Below are 18,462 nucleotides of genomic sequence, written 5' to 3'. Positions count from 1 at the left end.
GACTCACATGGGCCCCGTCAGGAACGGAGGCTCTGGGAGATGTAGCGGCAGACCCACAGAGCAAGGGCATGGGCTGAGACCTGTCGCCCCCACCTGGTGAGCAGCCTCCTACGGGAACACGCTGTATTTCTGAGAATTAGCAAAATCACATCAGCTTGGGAGTAGAGAGTTGGTATCACCCCACACCCTCTCCCACCTCACAAACTTTCAAGAAAGTGAGGCCCCAAAACTTTAAAACTCAGAGGGTGACATACATATTCCCCATAGCCTAGACACTCAGAGTAGGTACAAAAATAAAAAGACTCCACTTGCTATCCAGAGCCGATCACGTGACTCCTCGGATGCTGGGCGCCCCAGAGACCAGACAACACCAAGACCAGGAAGGAAGTCTCTCGTTTGAATATGCAGCACTGAGAAGGCTCTCAAGAATGCACAAGCCACTAAAACCTCTAGAAACGATGGCATTCCTGGTTTCTGTGCTCTTAACCCCAATGGCAATTAGGACAGAGAAGCCTATGAACACCAGGGGGCCAACATGTTTGTAATGTTCTCCTGAGCTTACTAGTGCTTTTCAGCCACCGTGTCAAATAATAAATAGCAAAACGCAGTCACTAGGCAGTAACACAATCTAACTAGAAACCAAAAAGGCTTCAGAGTGCAGAGAACAACGTGCTTCCTTAGGTCATGTCTTGTATGTGATGGGACCGTACGTTTGAAAACAAGAAAACAGCTCGGTAAAGATGCCTGCCTTGCGCCAGCCACAGCAGGAGGAATCAATCAAATGGAGCCCTTCAAACCTCTCCCCACAGGTGTTCGCCCACTCATATCTGATAAACACCCCTTAATTATTCTGACGACCGGACAGGGAGTGCAATGGTAAGCAACTGCGGGATACGCAATAAATATTAATTCCACAGAGCACAGACAGGGTTTCAAAGCAGAGCTCCTCTAATGAATGAGGTTGCCAAGGTGACCTGACTCTTCAGGGACTGCGCGGGTCCAACCAAGGTGCCAGGAGAGCCATAGGGAGCTAGCAGTTCCTAAAAAAGGCCGCCTCGGCCCAGGAAGGTGAGGGCAGTGGAGCTGTCACTCTGGGCCTGGCATCGCGCCTCCAGGTCTCACCATCGAGGCCGAACTGCCAGGAGATGCTAACAGGCCCCCAAAGCCCAGCGTGCGGGAGCTGGCGTGCCTCCATGGGCTTCTCCCGTAACTACCCTCATGCATCCCCCGGATGGCGGTGGAACAAACAAGGAAAAATGCTGGCCTTGAAGATTAGAATCAGAATAATAGTCAAAGGAAACTTTGCAAAGCCACACCAAAGCTTCCCTCCTTGAGAACCACTTCCTCCCAGCTAAAGAGAGAAAAACACAACAGTGATTCCACCCCACCCCCCGAGGAGTATGTCACAATACGAGAGCCAGACAGAGTCACAGCAATCACAGCCGACCTGACTGTACCAGGAGCCGCTCCCGCAGACGGAGAGAGCCTTGCTCCAAGAAGAGGCACTTGGGTTTGGGAAGACGGGATGTGGGATTGTCTTCCTCTTTGTTGGCAAGGTCTGCAGAGAACCTCATGGGCCCTACGGGTCCAAACAGGACGTATACTGGCTTCTCTTCCTGTAGAACATTCTATAATCCACCGTGTACAGGGCCTCTCCCCTTCTTACCAGCCACTCTCTCTTTCCCTTCTCAAAGGTTAGGAGTCCAACCGACCTAACCGTGATCGTGGTTCATTTGCCAAAGGTCCTATAGGGGCTCAATCCCATCAGGGGCATCCCTGGAAACCTGAGGAATTCCCAGAGTCCAGCCTCCCCTGGGCAAAGGAGACCAAACTCATTACAAACCCTTTTCTTACATCTCGCCACAAAGAAGGATAATGCTCCCTTTTTATTTTTAAAAGTGCAGGGACTGTTGAGATCTACTAAGTAACAGGATGTGGAGATCTCTTCAAGTCACTATTGTCCTAATCAGCTCTCTGTGAGAAACATCCTGAATGGGCACAAACTCGACCTCGTGGCCGGCTGCACCCACCCTGTAACAGGGAGCTCGGGACAGGTCCTAGAGCAGGGGGTCCCAAACTACGGGCCCGCGGGCCACATGCGGCCCCCTGAGGCCATTTATCCGGCCCCCGCCGCACTTCTGGAAGGGGCACTTCTTTCATTGGTGGTCAGTGAGAGGAGCATAGTTCCCATTGAAATACTGGTCAGTTTGTTGATTTAAATTTACTTGTTCTTTATTTTAAATATTGTATTTGTTCCCGTTTTGTTTTTTACTTTAAAATAAGATATGTGCAGTGTGAATAGGGATTTGTTCATAGTTTTTTTTACAGTCCGGCCCTCCAACGGTCTGAGGGACAGTGAACTGGCCCCCTGTGTAAAAAGTTTGGGGACCCCTGTCCTAGAGAATGTGCCTCATCTCATCTGTTTTTAGATCCCACGTGCCGGAGATGACAGCCCCAACTGACCGCTTGCACTTGCCCACAGCTGAGCGCGCTCAGCCACTATAAATGGCTTGCATTTCCCCAAAAGGGACTAGCTGGGATCTTCTCCAGGGCCCCTGGCGGGGAGCCCCGGTTCCCGCCTCTGGGTAGTTCCTAGCGATCCTTAACCACAACCTCCAGCTGGAACCTAGAACCCCAGGTCCAGGCCGTGTGTGCATCCCCCACCCCATGGCTCTCAATCACCACACTGGCCTGCCCCTGCCCCACAGAAGACCCCAGCCCACCAGGTAAATGTGGGGGGAAGACTGTTTTACCTGTGTCCTTAGACCCTCCGAGCTCTCAGGGAGCTGCCTCCCTCTGCTGTCCTGGGACAGAGGACAAGCCCTTCATCTCTGCCTTCCTATCTCTTACCCGAAGCAATTTGGGGGATTTAATTGCATTTCCTCTGAGCTTTCACAAAAGTTTTCTATTTCTTCTCACATTGGAACCTCAGGAGATGGGGGTCTGCCCAGGCCACACCCACCTCTTCCTCTGGGACTGTCCCTCCAAGGACCCCATTTTCCAGGAGACTGGAACTGGCTGGCCCTGCCCAGGTGGGCTGTGTGGATTTTCTCCAAGAAACTGAACTGAGACCCCAGATGGGGGCTGGAGGCTGGGGGCTAGGCCAGGGTAGGCTCATCATGGGGCACACCAGGGTCATTCCAGACTCCAGCAATTGAGTGCCCTAAGGAGCTTCCCCGCCACCTGAGGCTGCTCCCAGCTCTGGGAGTTACTGAGGCACCTCTGGAAACAAACACCAGCGTCTCTCCACCTCAGCACGGTTATATGACACTTGGGACTGGATAACTCAATGGTACGTGCATTGTGAGATGTTCACCAGCATCCTGACCTCCCCCGACTAGATGCCAGTAGCACCCGGACCCACAGTTGTGACCACCCACAGTGTCCCCAGACACTGCCATGTCCCCTGGGGTAGAATCACCCCCAGTTGAGAACCACTGCTTTAAACTACCAAGCAGAGCTACTGGGTAAGGCTGTTTCCTCAACTATAAATTGAGGGGGAAATTCCTACTCTCACACGTGGGCAGGGAAAAATTCTTACCTTGCAGGGCTAACTTAACAGAATTTATTACAGAGCAGTGAGTCAGTGGGCTGGCGTTTGGGGAGACACAGCATCTACACAGCTGATCGCTCTATAAAGATGATCAGTGGGTCCCACTGGATGAACAGGTAGTGGTTTAGGACTTGAAGATTTCTCTCCCAGAAGTTATTTAAAGTCCGACTGGCTCAATGGATATTGTGCAGCAAGGTTGCAGGTTGGAACCTCAATTAGGGCACATAAGAGAAGCAATCAGTGCACAAGTAAATGGAACAGCTACTTGATGCTTCTCTGTCTCTCCCTTCCTCTATCTGTCTATCTCTCATCAATGGAAAAAGAAAATTTTAATGAAAAAAAAAGGCCCTGGTCAGCTAGCCAGCTAGCTCAGTAGGTTAAGAGTGTCGTCCTGAAACATCAAGGTTGCAGGTTCGATCCCCAGTCAGGGCACACACGGGAGGCAAACAAAAAATGCACGACTGAGGGGAACAACAAATGCCCCCCCCATTCTCTCCCTCTCTCTAAAAATCAATAGAAATTAAGCCCTGACCGGACAGCTAGTGGTTGGAACATCACCCCAGCATCAGAGGTTGCCAGTTCAATTCCCCAGTCAGGGCACATACAGGAGCTGCTCCATGTTCTTGTCTCTCTGTCTCTCTCTCTCTCCCTTTCTCCAAAAAAAATTTTAAATAAAAAAGTAAGTAATACTTCCAACCTTCTGTTCAAGGTCGCAGCCACCTAGCAATTTCTTTAGATCTAGTTTGAGAGAGGTCTCGGTCAACATCTTGCTCATTTATTACTATTTCTGTATCAAATGCCTGGACGATGACCCGGGTCAGAAGAGCCAGGCGACAAGCCACAGACCAACCGAGAGGAAACAGCTGCAGAAGACTTACCTGATAAAGGAGATAAAATAGCCCAGGAACTCTTACAATTCAACAGAAAGAAATCCAACTGCTCAATTAAAAAATGGGCCAAACAGCTGAACAGACAATGCACCAAAGGAGATACACTGATGGCTCATAAGCGCAGGAAACCATACCGCAATCACACGTCATTAGGGAATGTAAACCTGAAACCGCCTAAAAATATACCAACAAAAAAAAAAGGCAATCATGGACTAGGAATTTCCTTAATGCTTTCTTTCTACAGAAAAGCAGGAGGGACAGAACCTCCGTTTTGGCTCTGTTGGCTTCGGCTCTGGCAGTCCTGCACTAGTCAGCAGCGTGCCTGGGCAGAGCAGGGGGGCCTGTGTGCAGATGGGGCCTCTCGTGGCACATGCATGGAGTGGACTCTATCTGGCCCCTTCCTCCAGGGCTTCACTGGCCCCAGAGCTGATTCACCCGTCAAAGGATTGTATACAACAGCTGGGGCATCCCTGGGGCGTCCCCTCGCCCGCCTGGCCAGATGGACCTATGGGGCCTTTCATCCGTGGTCACAAGGGGAACCCCACATGGGGAGCCTTTCCTCTGCACCTGCTCTGTTGAGCCCCAGTGAGACTGACTCAGCTCTTAGTAAGTTTCTCCTGAAAGTCCAGGGGCCTTCCACAGGGAGCTCCGAGTTTGTTTGTTTATTTGTTTGTTTGTTTGTTTTTTAAGTGTGCCTTGCCGTTTTCCTGATGCCCACAGTTAGTCATAGTTCGGTTTTCTGAACCAGGCCACCACACAACATAACTTGGGACCCTCCCTAGAACATGAGCCTTAATCACACCATGAAATCATCCACGAACACAGCCCACATCAGTTTCTCTAAACCCCAATGCGAACCTTTCCTAAAATGACCTCCCGCGGCAGAGCGCAGGACGGCCCCTCCTGCCACCTCATAGATCCCCACGTGCCTTGTCAAACCAGGAGCTCTCCCAACAGGCTCCTGAATTTCTCTAACTTCTCCACAATGCTGTCCCCCACCTCCCCGACAGGGACCTCACCTCCACCCACACTCCTGAACTCACTGCCAACTTTCTAACAAAGAGGGAAACGAAACCCACCCTGCCGCTGGCAGCGCCCAGCAAGCCTCTCACACCCTCTACCTGACCGTCCTATAGTAGGCAAATAGGCGCCATCCCACACGGGCCCAAAGTTTGGGCCAAGACCAGCTCCAGCTCCTGAGCCACCAATGGCACAGAGGGCAAGTTGCCAGGGCAATAGGCCTGCAGGAAGACAGGCAATGTTCAACTACTCAGGACCTCATTACCCATTCTTCACACCTCGTTTCTGCTTATGACTCCTTCCCTTCTTCCCAGAAGGAGATGGAGACCACTAAGCCCTTCCAAGTCCAGCCCTCCCCCAGTTCCTGTGTCAGAGCCCAATTACTGTGTGCAGCCTTAGGTTTCTATGGGGCACCCTTAAGTGTGCCAGGCACCCCAACCTTAAGAACGGGGACAGGGGACCAAGCTGACTCACACACAAAAGCAACAATAGTAGCACCACAGGCGCCTGGCTCCTGCTGCTGTGCTCGGGTCTGTTCTGTTCACCACCAGATGCCCTGGGCGATCGGGATGCTTGGTGCATTTAAATGAAGCCACACTGGCCCGCAATTTCCCAGGCACACGCTAGTTCATTAAAGCCAGGACAAGAAGCACTTCACTTTGGAATCTGGGACCAGTCTATGACTTCAGGCACGTGTTCTTTGTAGTCCAAGAACACAAATGTTACCTACAAAAAGCAGTGATAGTCCAGAACATTCCCCTCACTTGCTGTTTGGTGAAAGATGTCTTTCCTGGCTCCTCCTGGTCCCAACCCAAGCATCACCTGTGTTGAGGCCTTCCCTGGACACTCTGAGGCATGGTCACCTTTTCTTTTTTTTTAATTTTTATTTACTTATTTATTTTTTACAGAGACAGAGAGTGAGTGAGTCAGAGAGAGGGATAGACAAGGGACAGACAGACAGGAATGGAGAGAGATGAGAAGCATCAATCATCAGTTTTTCGTTGCGACACCTTAGTTGTTCATTGATTGCTTTCTCATATGTGCCTTGACCGGGGCCTTCAGCAGACCAAGTAACCCCTTGCTGGAGCCAGCGACCTTGGGTTCAAGCTGGTGGGCTTTTTCCTCAAACCAGATGAGCCCGCACTCAAGCTGGCGACCTCGGGGTCTCGAACCCGGGTCCTCTGCATCCCAGTCCGACACTCTATCCACTGCGCCACCGCCTGGTCAGGCATGGTCACCTTTTCTATATGGAACCTATTATTATTGTCCCATTGTTCTGTTTAGTACAACTGACTCCCGGCTCCACCAGAGCAAGAGCCTCCTTGTCTGTCTTTTCTCCCCAGGGTCCCCAGCAGGCACTACTGAGCACACTGGGACAGGGAGTATCATTTATGTCAGTAATAGCTGTCGGTCATAAAGAGGAATGGAAAGGGTGGTGTTGGGCAAATAAGTTTGTAAAATTTGTGTTATTTGATTTTGCTCACTTTTATTGTTTAAAATGGCCACTGCTCACGTGATGATGCTGTCACATGATACTGCTAATTATTTTCATGCTTGGGAAGGGGCTTTCACACCAAAAGTTTTAAGAGAAAGAGACTACATTATTGCAGAGGGCGGGGAAGCAGCCAAGATGGCAGGATGCTGAAGGAGAAGTCAGTGTGTGCAGAGAGAAGGAGATGGGAACCAGAGGGGACTGAGTGAACTGGTGTGGGCCTTTGATTCTAGCTAAACTGGGAGAAAGTCAGTGGCTTTGGGAGCCCTGAATGGAAAGGGAAGTGTTCTCCCGCTGTGTGTATTTACTCGCCCGCCAGTGCGAGGCTAGAATAAAAGGGATGGCCCACCATTTCTTGGCTCCGTTGTTTCATTACCGTCTATCCGAATCTAATACAAACCTGAACCTGCCTGGCGGCTGTGACACCCATAACTACTAGACATACAGATGGTGAGGGCGACAATGACTGCAAGTGAGGACCCACATCAGAGAGGCAGCGGGAGTGATAAATGGGGAGCCACTGTCATTTATCATGTCATTTAGGAGGCATGACTTCATCGAGATTATTATGAGCCAAAGCCTTCAGGTCCTTAAACGTAAGGCTTGAGAGAGGAGTAGCTAATTTACTCAGGAGGAGACTGCTAAAGGTGACAAGGCCCTGCCCTCTGGGACCTGAATACCTGATTTGTTAAAAGCATACCTGGTGGGAAATGTGACCCACAAATCCCTGTTTGGGAGGAAGTGCATGGGAGTACACACATCCCCAGAGGGTGAAATGCCCCAAGCATCCTTAAGAATACACAGTGGGGGGGACTGATATGGGCACATTTGTCCCTGTAGTACATGTCCCAGAGGTGCATGCATCCCAGGGAGGTATACAGGGAGAGTTTCTCCGACATCAGTCAGGCTCAGATGGCTGAAAGAAATCCCTCTGCAACCCTGACTCCAGGTTCTTTCTTTACCCCAATCTGCCTGAGGCTAGCCTGGGGGGGGTCTCCTTTCCCATCTGCCTTCTGTGTAAACACGGTGGCTCATACCCTCCCCCCCCCTCACATCCGGAATCAGTCCCAGGGGAAGGATCTCCCACCCCAAACACAGAGAAAATTCAAGAAGGCAGTCCTGGGAGGAGCCCTGGGGACAGCAGTGTATTTAAAGCGCACATACACACACACACACACCAGAAGTGACATCCCTTGTAACTCTAAAAAAAAACTTGTAAGGGGGGGTAGGTGGTAGTTTTTCAGAATTATGTCCATAGGCATACGGAGTAAAAACTGAGGGCCTCCACCGTCCTTGTTCACAGATCCCAAGGCCTCCGCCTGTCTGTTCTGAGCCCCTTCCTTCCCTCCTCCTCCCTCCAACCCCCACACCCTCACCCAGCCAACCTCCATCCACTCTCTCCAGGGCAGGGCACCGCCCGAAGAATACCAACGGGCCAGCCCGAACCTAGCCAGCACAAGTGTCCAGTGAGTGCTCGAGGAATGGGGTCACAGAGCAGGGCCGCCAGGAGCCGGCCGCCAGGCGGTGCTGCCCTTGAACGGTGCTAAATAAATGGCGACTCAAGCAGGGCTGCGCGCGCGGGGCTGGGCACGGGGCTGTCCGAGTACCCAGGCTCGCCTGGCGTTTGCTCAAGTTCTGACCTCAGCAGGCACTGGCACCGCGTCTGAAGCGGTAGCCCAGGAGAGGCTCCACGAACCCCCGCGGGAGAGGGAGGCCTGGCTCGTGGCGGGTTCAAGCGGTGTTTAAAGGTCTCCCGGAGGAGGAAGGAGCAAGGGTCAAGGCCTGTCCCAAAGGTCGCGGCTGCGCGCCACGCCGGCCGGGCGGGACTCTGGGGCGCGCGCGGGGACGCGTGGTCCTGGCGGGGCGCAGGCGCAGCTGGAGGCCCGCGGAGGGCACACTCACCCTCCCTGGCCTTCTTCTTCCTCGCCAGCGTACCGCCCAGCTTGCCCAGAAACGACTCCTCCTTCTTCATCTTGGGGGGCCTCAGGGGGGACGAGCGCAGCGACACGGAGGACATGGGCCGCGGGGGCACCAGTGGCCGGGCGCGGGCGCAGCGCGTGGGGAGGCCGCCTGGTCGCTGCCCCGCCGCTGCCCGCTCGCCCTGGGGAGTGGCCGGAGGGCGCGGCCCCAACGCCGGCCCCCGCCCCGCCCCGCCCCTTGCCCTGCAGCACCCGCTGCCAGAGGTCTGCCTGGCCCTGGCTCTGTGGTCTCCACTTCCAGCTCGCGGGCTGCCCGCGAGGCACCCGCCACTTCCCGCGCTGCGCGTCACTTTCACTCTCAAAGAAGTGAAGGGGCGGTGCAGCTGTTAAGGCCACGCGCGGCTGGGACAGACCCCTGGGGCTTGCTCTGCATCCTTTTGTTCTAAGGCGTGAGCCCTGAGCTTGGCGGGCTCTGCTGATGCTGAGGAGGCTCCAGTGAGGAGTGGAGCAGCTACAGCCACTTCTCTGCGCAGCCACGTGCATCAAATAACTACACAAATCGGTCATTTCAGTTGCTCAGCTTCTATCCAGAGTCAGACCCGAGTCTGGAGGAACCCCTGTGAACTGTCTCCATCCTAAAGGAGCAGGGGATTGTTCCCTGAGGAGATGAGGTGTTTGAAACCACAGGAAACAGAGCTGGCAGTGTGCCAAGGGCCCTGGCAGGTGTTGAAGCCCAGGGAAGAGTAAGGCCAGAGGGGACAGTGTGGGAGCTCTAGGGAGGGTGGGGAGAGAAGAGGGCAAGGCAGGCCTGCGAATTACTGGAAGCCTAGGAAGGGTTTTCAGAGGCCAGGTGACATGATCTGATCAGGGTCCAAAGTTAACAGTGGGTAGGACAGGTTCTTGCTCGGTCCGGGATGACAGTGGGGTTGCTCACCCACAGATGGGGGCTATCAGAGATGGTCTGACCCCCAAGGGCAGGCGAGTCTGGGTCTGGACGTGTGGGTAAGATTTTCCATTTCTTTTGCACTGACTCAGGGCCTCGTGATGAGTGAGCTGTAACCCCTTCAGACAGCAAACATTGATGGTGGCCGAGTGGATGGCAGGCCCTGTCCTCCTGCTGTGCTGTACACAGACCACAGGACAGAGCCTTGCGGTCAAGGAGTTTGTGACCCAGGAGGAGGAGGCCCCAGTGACACAGGACGCAAGAGTCATACAGTTAGGAACCCAGCGAGGTAGGAGGGGAGCCAGAGGAAGAGACAGTGCGAGAGGTGGGGTGTGGGGGTGCAGGGTGAGGAGGCTCGTCCAGGAAGGGCCATCTGACCTGTGACAAGGATGAATAACCTCTTGCCTGCCTTCAGTAAAGGACGAAAAGACTCGGCAAGCAGCAGGGAAGAAGAGAAGGACATGAAGACCCTGGTACCTGGGGGTGCGAAGGGGCAGGACAGGAACAGCAAGCTGCCTGGTGTGGACTGGGTGAGGTGTGAAGGGATTGAGACTGTGACCCTCTGTGGGGACCCTGAGCCCCTGAGAGCGTGTAAGCGGAGGCCTGATATGCCAGACTGCTGCAGAGGATGGACTGAAGCAAAACCCCAACCAAAGATCCATTCGGGAGCTGCAGCCACAGGCCAGGCCAGAGCTGCCAGCAGTGGCAAGGGGCAGGGGCAGACACAGGGCCGCAAACCAGAACATTTGGATAATAATTGGATGTCGGGGTCTGGGAGAGTGAAAGGTCAGAGGTCTCTGAGGCATCGCATGGCTCAATTTGGGGTGTCAGTAACCAAGCTGGGGAGAACCCAGAAAAGTTGTGAATTTGGCTATTGAGGTCCCAGTGGGACCCTGGCAGAGTAGAGGCCAGTGTGCTCTGAATGCTGTAGGGAGACTGTCCACCAGGGAAACATATAAACTAGATGTTGCAGACTGTTTCGGGTGGCCCACAGACACCCCCACCCTCCCACTGCCCCTGGCACACACTCAGACCCCAGTGGAGGGTGAGGGGACCAGGAGAAAGTGAGCGGGAAAGCAGCCCTGGGAAATGAGATGGAAGAGCCGTGCTCCCCCGGGAAGCCGAGGTGCCGTTTTATGTGTGCAGTGAGTGCCCAGTAAGTGATTGATTGTCTGAATATTTCATCAGTGGGTCCAGCTTCCCACTTTTTACACTGAATTTACAATTTTCTTTTCTTTTTTAAGTGAGAGGAGGGGAGGCAGAGACAGACTCCAACATGTGCCCCGACCGGGATCCACCCGGCAACCCCCGTCTGGGGCCGATGCTCATAATCAACTGAGCTATTCTCAGAGCACAGGGGTCAACGCTTGAACCAATTGAGCCACTGGTTGTGGGAAGGGAAGAGAGAGCAAAGGGGGAGAAGGAGAGGGAGAGAAGCAGATGGTCACTTCTCTTGTGTGCTCTAACCAGGAATCAAACCCAGGATGTCCATACACTGAGCAAATTGGCCAGGGTCATAATTTTCATTTGGTAACTGCTGCTTTGAATGTTGCAGCAGTGGGTGGGATCCTGCTTTTAAAAAGGTCGTGACACCCTGGAAGAACTTCTCTAGAAGTAGACACCCACATTCCCTGACCACTGCCCACCTATTTCTCATTACACTACATGTAATGAGAGAGTCTTCATTGTAAAAATGAACTGACCTGGGCCTTACGTGATAGCAGGGTTCCTGAAATCTTATAGACATTGTTTGTATAAAAAAAATCATAAGCATATAGTCAATGCAAGCATGGTACTTATTACTAAGAAATTCACACAAAGCAGTTCCTTCTGGGTAAAGCCCCTATAGTCCCCTCCCCCTGGGGTGAGAGCCAACCTCTGCCACCTACGACCAAAAGCCCCGAGTTCACAGGCCCTGTTTCCCTTGGACCTCGTGGGCTGAAGGATAGGATGACCTCTTGTTAAGTGTGGCTTGGAAGGTATCTTTGGGGTTTTTAAAAAATATTTTTAGTTGTAATGGGTTTGCTTTGTCTTGTGTGTGTTGCAGAGGACAATCAATCATGGAGTTGGTGGCAGCTGTGAATTAGTTTGTTTTGGGTTTTTTTGTTTTTGTTTTTCAGAATTAGAGGAAGGAGTAGCAAATGATCTAAGCCCCCAAACCTCCCCTCCTTCCTGGCCCGGCTCCAGGGGTGGGGGGAGTGTGCATGCCGTTCTCTCTGGAGTCCTCGTCGTCCTCTCACCAAATGACTTTCCAAGTTGCTTTACAGAGCTCTAGACATAAATATCTGCTTAAAGTTTGGAAAGTGTTGGTGTTTAATAAGAAAAAAGGAGAATTTGACAAGAAGCAGAAATATGACGAGTTCCCATCCACACAGTCTCCCCTTTTCTCACATGTGACGTGGGTCCAGTCCACACCGCATTCTACGTTTGGAGAACAATTGTGAAAAATCAGACTACTCTCAGCAGCCCCTCTGAAAGAAAACCATCTGATGTGCTTTTGAACCGTGGCTTCCAAAGAGGCCGCTTCCTTTTCAAGCTTACATAAGAACGAGGAACGAACATTTCGTGAGCACGTGGGCCCCACCCTGGGTGATCTCGGTCAACCTCAGCCACTCATTCTTGCCCTCCTCCACATGGATGGACAGGCACTGGGCTATGGAATTGGATATAATTTGACCAAACACTTCAGCTGAGGCAAACTAAACAAACAGCCTTGAAAGCAGTGGAACAGGAGAATGGACAAACCAACTGGTATATTCCTACGGTGGAACACAACGGAGCAATCACAAAGGACCACAGCGCAGACTGTATCTCAAAACCAGGGTGAGCAAAAGAAGCCAGACACCAGAGTACACACTGAGTGAATCCACTCATTCGAAGTCCAAGAATAGGCAGCCTCACCTGACCAGGCGGTGGCGCAATGGATAAAGCATTGGACTGGGACGTGAAAGACCCAGGTCCAAAACCCCAAGGTCACTGGCTAGAAAGCGGGCTAATCCAGTTGGAGCATGGGGTTGCTGGCTTGAGTGTGGGATCATAGACATGACCCCATGATCATTGTCTTGATCCCAAAGGTCACTGGCTTGAAGCCCAAAGTCACTAGCTTGAGCCCAAGGTCGCTGGCTTGAGCAAGGGATCGCTGACTCTGCTGGAGCCCCCAGTCAAGGCACATACGAGAAAGCAATCTTTGAACAACTAAGGTGCCGCAACCAAGAATTGATGTTTCTCATCTCTCTCCCTTCCTGTCTGTTTGTCCCTACCTGTCTCTCTGACTCTCTTTCTGTCTCTGTCAAAAAAAAAAAAAAAGAAGAAGAAGAAGCCTGACCTATGGTGGCGCAGTGGATAAAGCGTCGACCTGGAAATGCTGAGGTCGCCGGTTTGAAACCCTGGGCTTGCCTGGTCAAGGCACATATGGGAGTTGATGCTTCCAGCTCCTCCCCCCTTCTCTCTCTCTCTCTGTCTCTCTCCTCTCTGTCTCTCTCTCTCCCTTTCTCTCTCCTCTCTAAAAATGAATAAATAAATATTAAAAAAAAAAAAAGAGAGAGAGAGAGAGAATAGGCAGCCTGTTCTCTATGTTGAGAGCAGTCACCCTGGTGGGAGGGGTCACTCTAGGTGACACAAATGTTCCAGAGCATGGTCACAGCAGTAGGCACATTGGTGGACCCCTAAGGGCGTGTCCTCATACTGTGCACCGAGGAGCTGTCCATTTCACCGCTTAGCATTTAAACCTCTAAAACATCTGGGGAAAGGGAAGGAAAGCATGTAAATGACATTCCTTAACAGGATAATTTGAGATCTTTCCCTCACTTGCTTTGGATTTCATCCCTTGCCAACCTGTCCTTTAAAATACCATGGCAGCTCAGTAAGTGCTTAATAGACTTTTTAACAGCCACCTACTTCTCCTCATGTTCCATTCATATAATGAAGAAGCAGTGATATCTTTCAAAAATCTGAAAAGAGCCATCAGCGCTTTGGGAAAGGAGAGGCAACTCATCCGAGGGAGTGCCGAGACAGCAGGACATTTTCTTGGGTTGCTCATTTTCAGACCTCCCAGCAATTGGAGGAGCGTGAGAAGTGTGCGGAGAAAAGATGGAAATACTTGACTGATTCCGGGATGGAGAAAATGCTGTTATTTCCCCAGGTGTTTCTTCTGATGAGTCTTTCTGCACTCCAGGGTGGCATTTCTGGGTATGTTGTAGTTATAACATCTAAAGTAGCTTTTCGAACGGTCTTATTTAATCAGTCTGCTAATTTAGTGATCTGGCAAGAGTATAACCTGTGATTTTCCGCCGTAGATGCTGGGAGCTTGGAAAGACCTAACTCACCTGGAATTTTAAAACTGTACTGGTAACACTTTTTTTTCCCCCATGTGAGCCGAACATGAGTCACTGCCTGCCGAGCTCAGCATCCTGTCACTCAAGTGATTCAGGAAACATCAGCAAACTCTGAGACGAGGGAAGTTGGATTTGCATGGACTAGCAACCCCTGAGTTTTGTGTTTGCACAGTAGGCAAATTAAACTACATACGCACTTTGTTCCCTTAAGTATAGGAATGAAGGAAATGTTGGCACCAGGTTATTGAATCCTAGTCTTCTATGGAGAATCGGTAAAGCCCCCTAAATGATTAAGCATTCAGAGAGCAAATTTCTTGAAAAATGCCAGCACGTCATATGTGGGTAAAAGAACAAAGGCAGACTATTAGCCACGCACACTTTAGTCTGAATTTCTTTCACCATTCACTCGCCAGATGTGTATCACCTGCCTGCAAAACTAAAAGGCTTTGCATTCCTCCTCCCACCAAACCTAGGGAATGAGAGCTGTGCTCTGGGTGAAGGGGAAGACCATAAAAGTCAGGGCACTCTGGGACAGTGAGCTTGCTCCAGGCTGCTGAAAGAGGCAGGAGACTTGGCAACCACAGCTCATCATAAAAACATCGCTGGGGTCAGAGGCAGGGGTCTGGAAGGAGCCAGAGAGTGAATATTTTCGACTTTGCGGGCCAAACGGCCCCTCCCAGCTCCTCGACTTCACTGCCATACCTGGATGGCAGCCTCAGACTAACCTCAGCAGACAGGTTCCAATAAAGCTTTATTTTTGTACTCGGAAATTTGGATTTCCTATCATTTTCGCATGTTACAAATAAATATTTTTCTTTTGCTTCTCCAAACATTTAAAACACAACGCATCCTTAGTTCATGGGCCATGGAAAACCAGGCCTTGGCCCAGATTTCCAAGTAGATGCTGAAACTGAATTTTACTTACTGTTTTTCATTGGCTTAAAACCCTACTAGTATGATGGTACCACTAAAATAAATAAATAAATAAATATCAGTGTTTAAAAAAGGACAGTGATTCAGATCCTATTGTTTTGAGCTCAGAGAATATACAAAAATCTGTCCTTGCATTAGAAATATTAACACAGCACTTCTAAAAGTGAGCCCATCACAATTCTACTTCTTCTGCTATGTATTCTATAAGACTTTCTGCACTGTTGTCTAATGGCAGGAGCACACTGCAGCATGGCTCTCTCTGGGGGACGTGGAGGCCATCTAGTTGTGCACCTGTGGGGACATGAGTCGTAGCCAAGTCCAGCCACACTAGGGAAGATGACCGGAACGAGGCAGAGTTGCCTAACAGGCATGTGAGTGTCAACCATGAAGTTGTGTTTTCCACGCTACACCCTTATGTGTTCATTCCCTCCATGAACATAGAATGTCAGTCTATGTGTGAGGCGTGACTCCAGGCCTTGGGACACATCGTGAACAAGCAAAGATGACCCACCCAGTGCAGTTCACGTTCTGATGGCAAGGGAATTCAATTAGCAATTTATAAAACCCAATTAGCGCTGTGGCCAGTTAGCTCAGTAGGTTATGAGCATCATTCCGAAACAACAAGGTTGTGGGTTCCATCCCTGGTCAAGGCACACATGGGAAGCAACCAAAGAAAAATGGACAACTGAGTGGAGCAACAAATGAATGCTCCCCTCCCCCTCCCCTCTCTCTCTTCCTCTCTTTGACTCTCTAAAAAATTAAGCCCTGGCCAAATAGCTTGGTTGGTTGGAGCATCGTTCCAGAGTGCGAAGGTTGCTAGTTTGATTCCCCAGTCAGGGCACATACAGGAGCAGCCCAATGTTCCTATCTCTCTCTCTCTCCCTGCCTCGCTCTCAAAAAAACCCAACCAAAACAAAATCATATATAGGTATGTGTACATGCTACATATATGTGTGTATGTATGCATGTATTTTACATATATCATTTTACATAAACTTTTATGAAAGTCCAATATTCAAGTACTTTGTCCAGGGGAAATGGCTAATTTGAATGCTGCCTTCATGTCTGTAGAAAAAAAAACAACCTGATGTTTCTGTTGAGCAAAAAAAAAAACAAAACTGATTTCAGAATTAATTAGAATACACTTTGATTAAGCAGTGGCTACTTGGGCCGACTGTGATCGTGAGAAACTCAGTCATGTGTAAACGAGGAAAGTGTTTCTTCGTTCAGGTTCACAGCTCCGTCCGTGCAGATGGGGCCCATGATGACCACCTCCTGCACCCGCTGTGGTTTGTCACTAACTAGGATCTGAGGGCTGAGCAGCTGGAATCACATTGTGCTCTTGAATTGGGAGTGTATTTTTGAAACGTGAAGCTCAACTCTTCATGGTAAATTATCTGCAGACTGCTTCAATTTCAAATTCACAGGGAAATCAGTCAAAGGCAAGGCTTGAAAAGACGATTCAATCATCAGTGCTGTTTAAATATTTATTATCAAGCCCCACTAAAATGCAGAGCTGAGGTTTTTTTCAGAAGCATATGGAGGTCCTTGCCCTTGGGCAGCTGATCTGCAAGGGGTTCTAATGCCAGCCCAAGCAGGCTGCACCTAGAAATCCTTTTTGTATAACTAAATGTTGCACTTTTCTGGCAATCTGAAAGAAAAATGCAAAACAAGTCTTTTTTCCTGGAAGCGTTGTGTCTTGCATGTAATAGATATTCTGTAAATATTTGATGAGTCATTAAGTTCTGTCTGAAGGCAGAAGCCACCCTCAGGTCCACGGACAGATAAATGGATAAGTAGAATGTGGTCTGTACCCCACCAATACATGAGACCCTGACCCGTGCTTCCACACAGATAAACCCTGAGGATATAATGCTGAGTGACATATGCCAGGCACAGAAGGACAAATACTGTGTGATTCCACTTAATATGAGGTTCCTGGAGAACTCACATTCTTAGAGACAGAAGGTAGAATGGTGGTCTCCAGGGGCTGGAAGGGAGAGTGGGGAGTTACTGTTTAATGGGGACAGAGTCTCAGTTTAACAAGATGAAAGGAGTTCTGGACATGGATGGACATCATGCCACCAAACTGCACAATGAAAATGGTTGGGACCCTGGCTGGGTGGTTCAGTGGGTAAAGCATCCACCTGGTGCACCAGAGGTCTCGGGTTCAACCCCTGGTCAGGGCACATATGAGAAGCAATCAATGAGTGCACAACTAGATGGAACAAGTTGATGCTTCTCTCCCCCTCCCCTTTCTTCCTCTCTCTTTCCCTCAAATCAATGGGGAAAAAAATTTTAATGGTTGAAATGGTAAAATGTATCTTCTGTGTATTTTATCACAATTTTTTTAAAAAAAAGCTCTGACTCTAAACTGAAAAGTACTGCCCTGGGGTGTGAGAGGAGATGTTGAGATTTTTGTATGGAGGAGTAGCAGAACGAGAGATGAATAAATGGAGAAGAGATAGTCTCCTAGAGGCAGAAAAGGGTGAACTGGAGAGCCAGCGTGGGACACAGAGAATAAGAGGGCGGTAGCCAGCACCCAGAGGGGAAGGGCGAAGAGGGAGACATTCAAAAACTCTGCCTCTCCTGAGGGGGACAGCCTGCTGAGCCGGCTCCAGCTGACCTGCCACCAGGAGGGACACTAGCCTCCCAGAAGGGACGTTGGCCTTCCCTGCTCCCATCCTCCCTTAGGCGAAGCAGGCCCCAGCACCCACCTGACTCCATAGTGGCCCTTCTCCCCGTTGGGGTGTCTGTGCTTCCCACCAACAGGCAAGGCCTCTGTGCCCCATCCAGGGCCTTGCAGGCACTAAGCTCAGTCAGTGCTCTCTGGGGGGATGAGAGGACCCTGGTGACGGCAGCAGCCTGGGGAATAACTGCATGAAATTCCTGTGACACTTGAGAGGACTGTGATGTGCACCCACGCAGAGAGGCTTTTATCAATTGATCCCACTTAAGCGGGGCTCCTCCTCAGACCCTGCCCAGCTGACAGATGTAGTGATGAGGAGTGGTGTGCCCTCCCAGTGTCTGAGAGAAGAAGGCATGGCACAGAAATGCAGGAAAATCTTCAGAAACGAAGCTGTACTGTCTGGCTTCCCGCTCCTGTCCGCACCCTGTGCAGTGGAGGAGAGGAGGGCTGTGTGAGGACCGGCGGGGCGGCCCAGGTTCCAGTCTCAGAGGCGGGGCTGACGGGACCCAGCCACGCTGAGTTCACACCTCCCCACACTTCTCAGTCCGGGGTGCACACAGCTCACCTGGAGGAGGAGGCTGGGCCGGGCCCGAGACTCTGCATTTCTCCTTAGTAGATTTATTTTTAACTACAGTTGACATACAGTATTATATTAGTTTCTACATTTATATGCCTGACAAAGTGATCAC

At 50.8% G+C, this 18,462-nt stretch overlaps 1 protein-coding gene across 1 annotated transcript in view; it reads right to left on the bottom strand.

The window, feature by feature from the left end:
• Positions 1–9,073, bottom strand: part of PARVB (parvin beta) — a 93,409-nt gene extending 84,336 nt beyond the window's left edge. Inside the window, exon 1 of the mRNA XM_066358625.1 lies at positions 8,858–9,073. Coding sequence (XP_066214722.1) covers positions 8,858–8,972 — 115 coding nt within the window. The 5' untranslated portion in view covers positions 8,973–9,073. The remainder of the gene's footprint in view (positions 1–8,857) is intronic.
• Between the last annotated feature and the right edge of the window lie 9,389 nt (positions 9,074–18,462).

Source organism: Saccopteryx leptura, chromosome 1 (genome assembly GCF_036850995.1).
Source record: "Saccopteryx leptura isolate mSacLep1 chromosome 1, mSacLep1_pri_phased_curated, whole genome shotgun sequence".
Lineage (NCBI taxonomy): Eukaryota > Metazoa > Chordata > Mammalia > Chiroptera > Emballonuridae > Saccopteryx > Saccopteryx leptura.
This window is presented reverse-complemented; position numbering and strand designations above follow the sequence as displayed.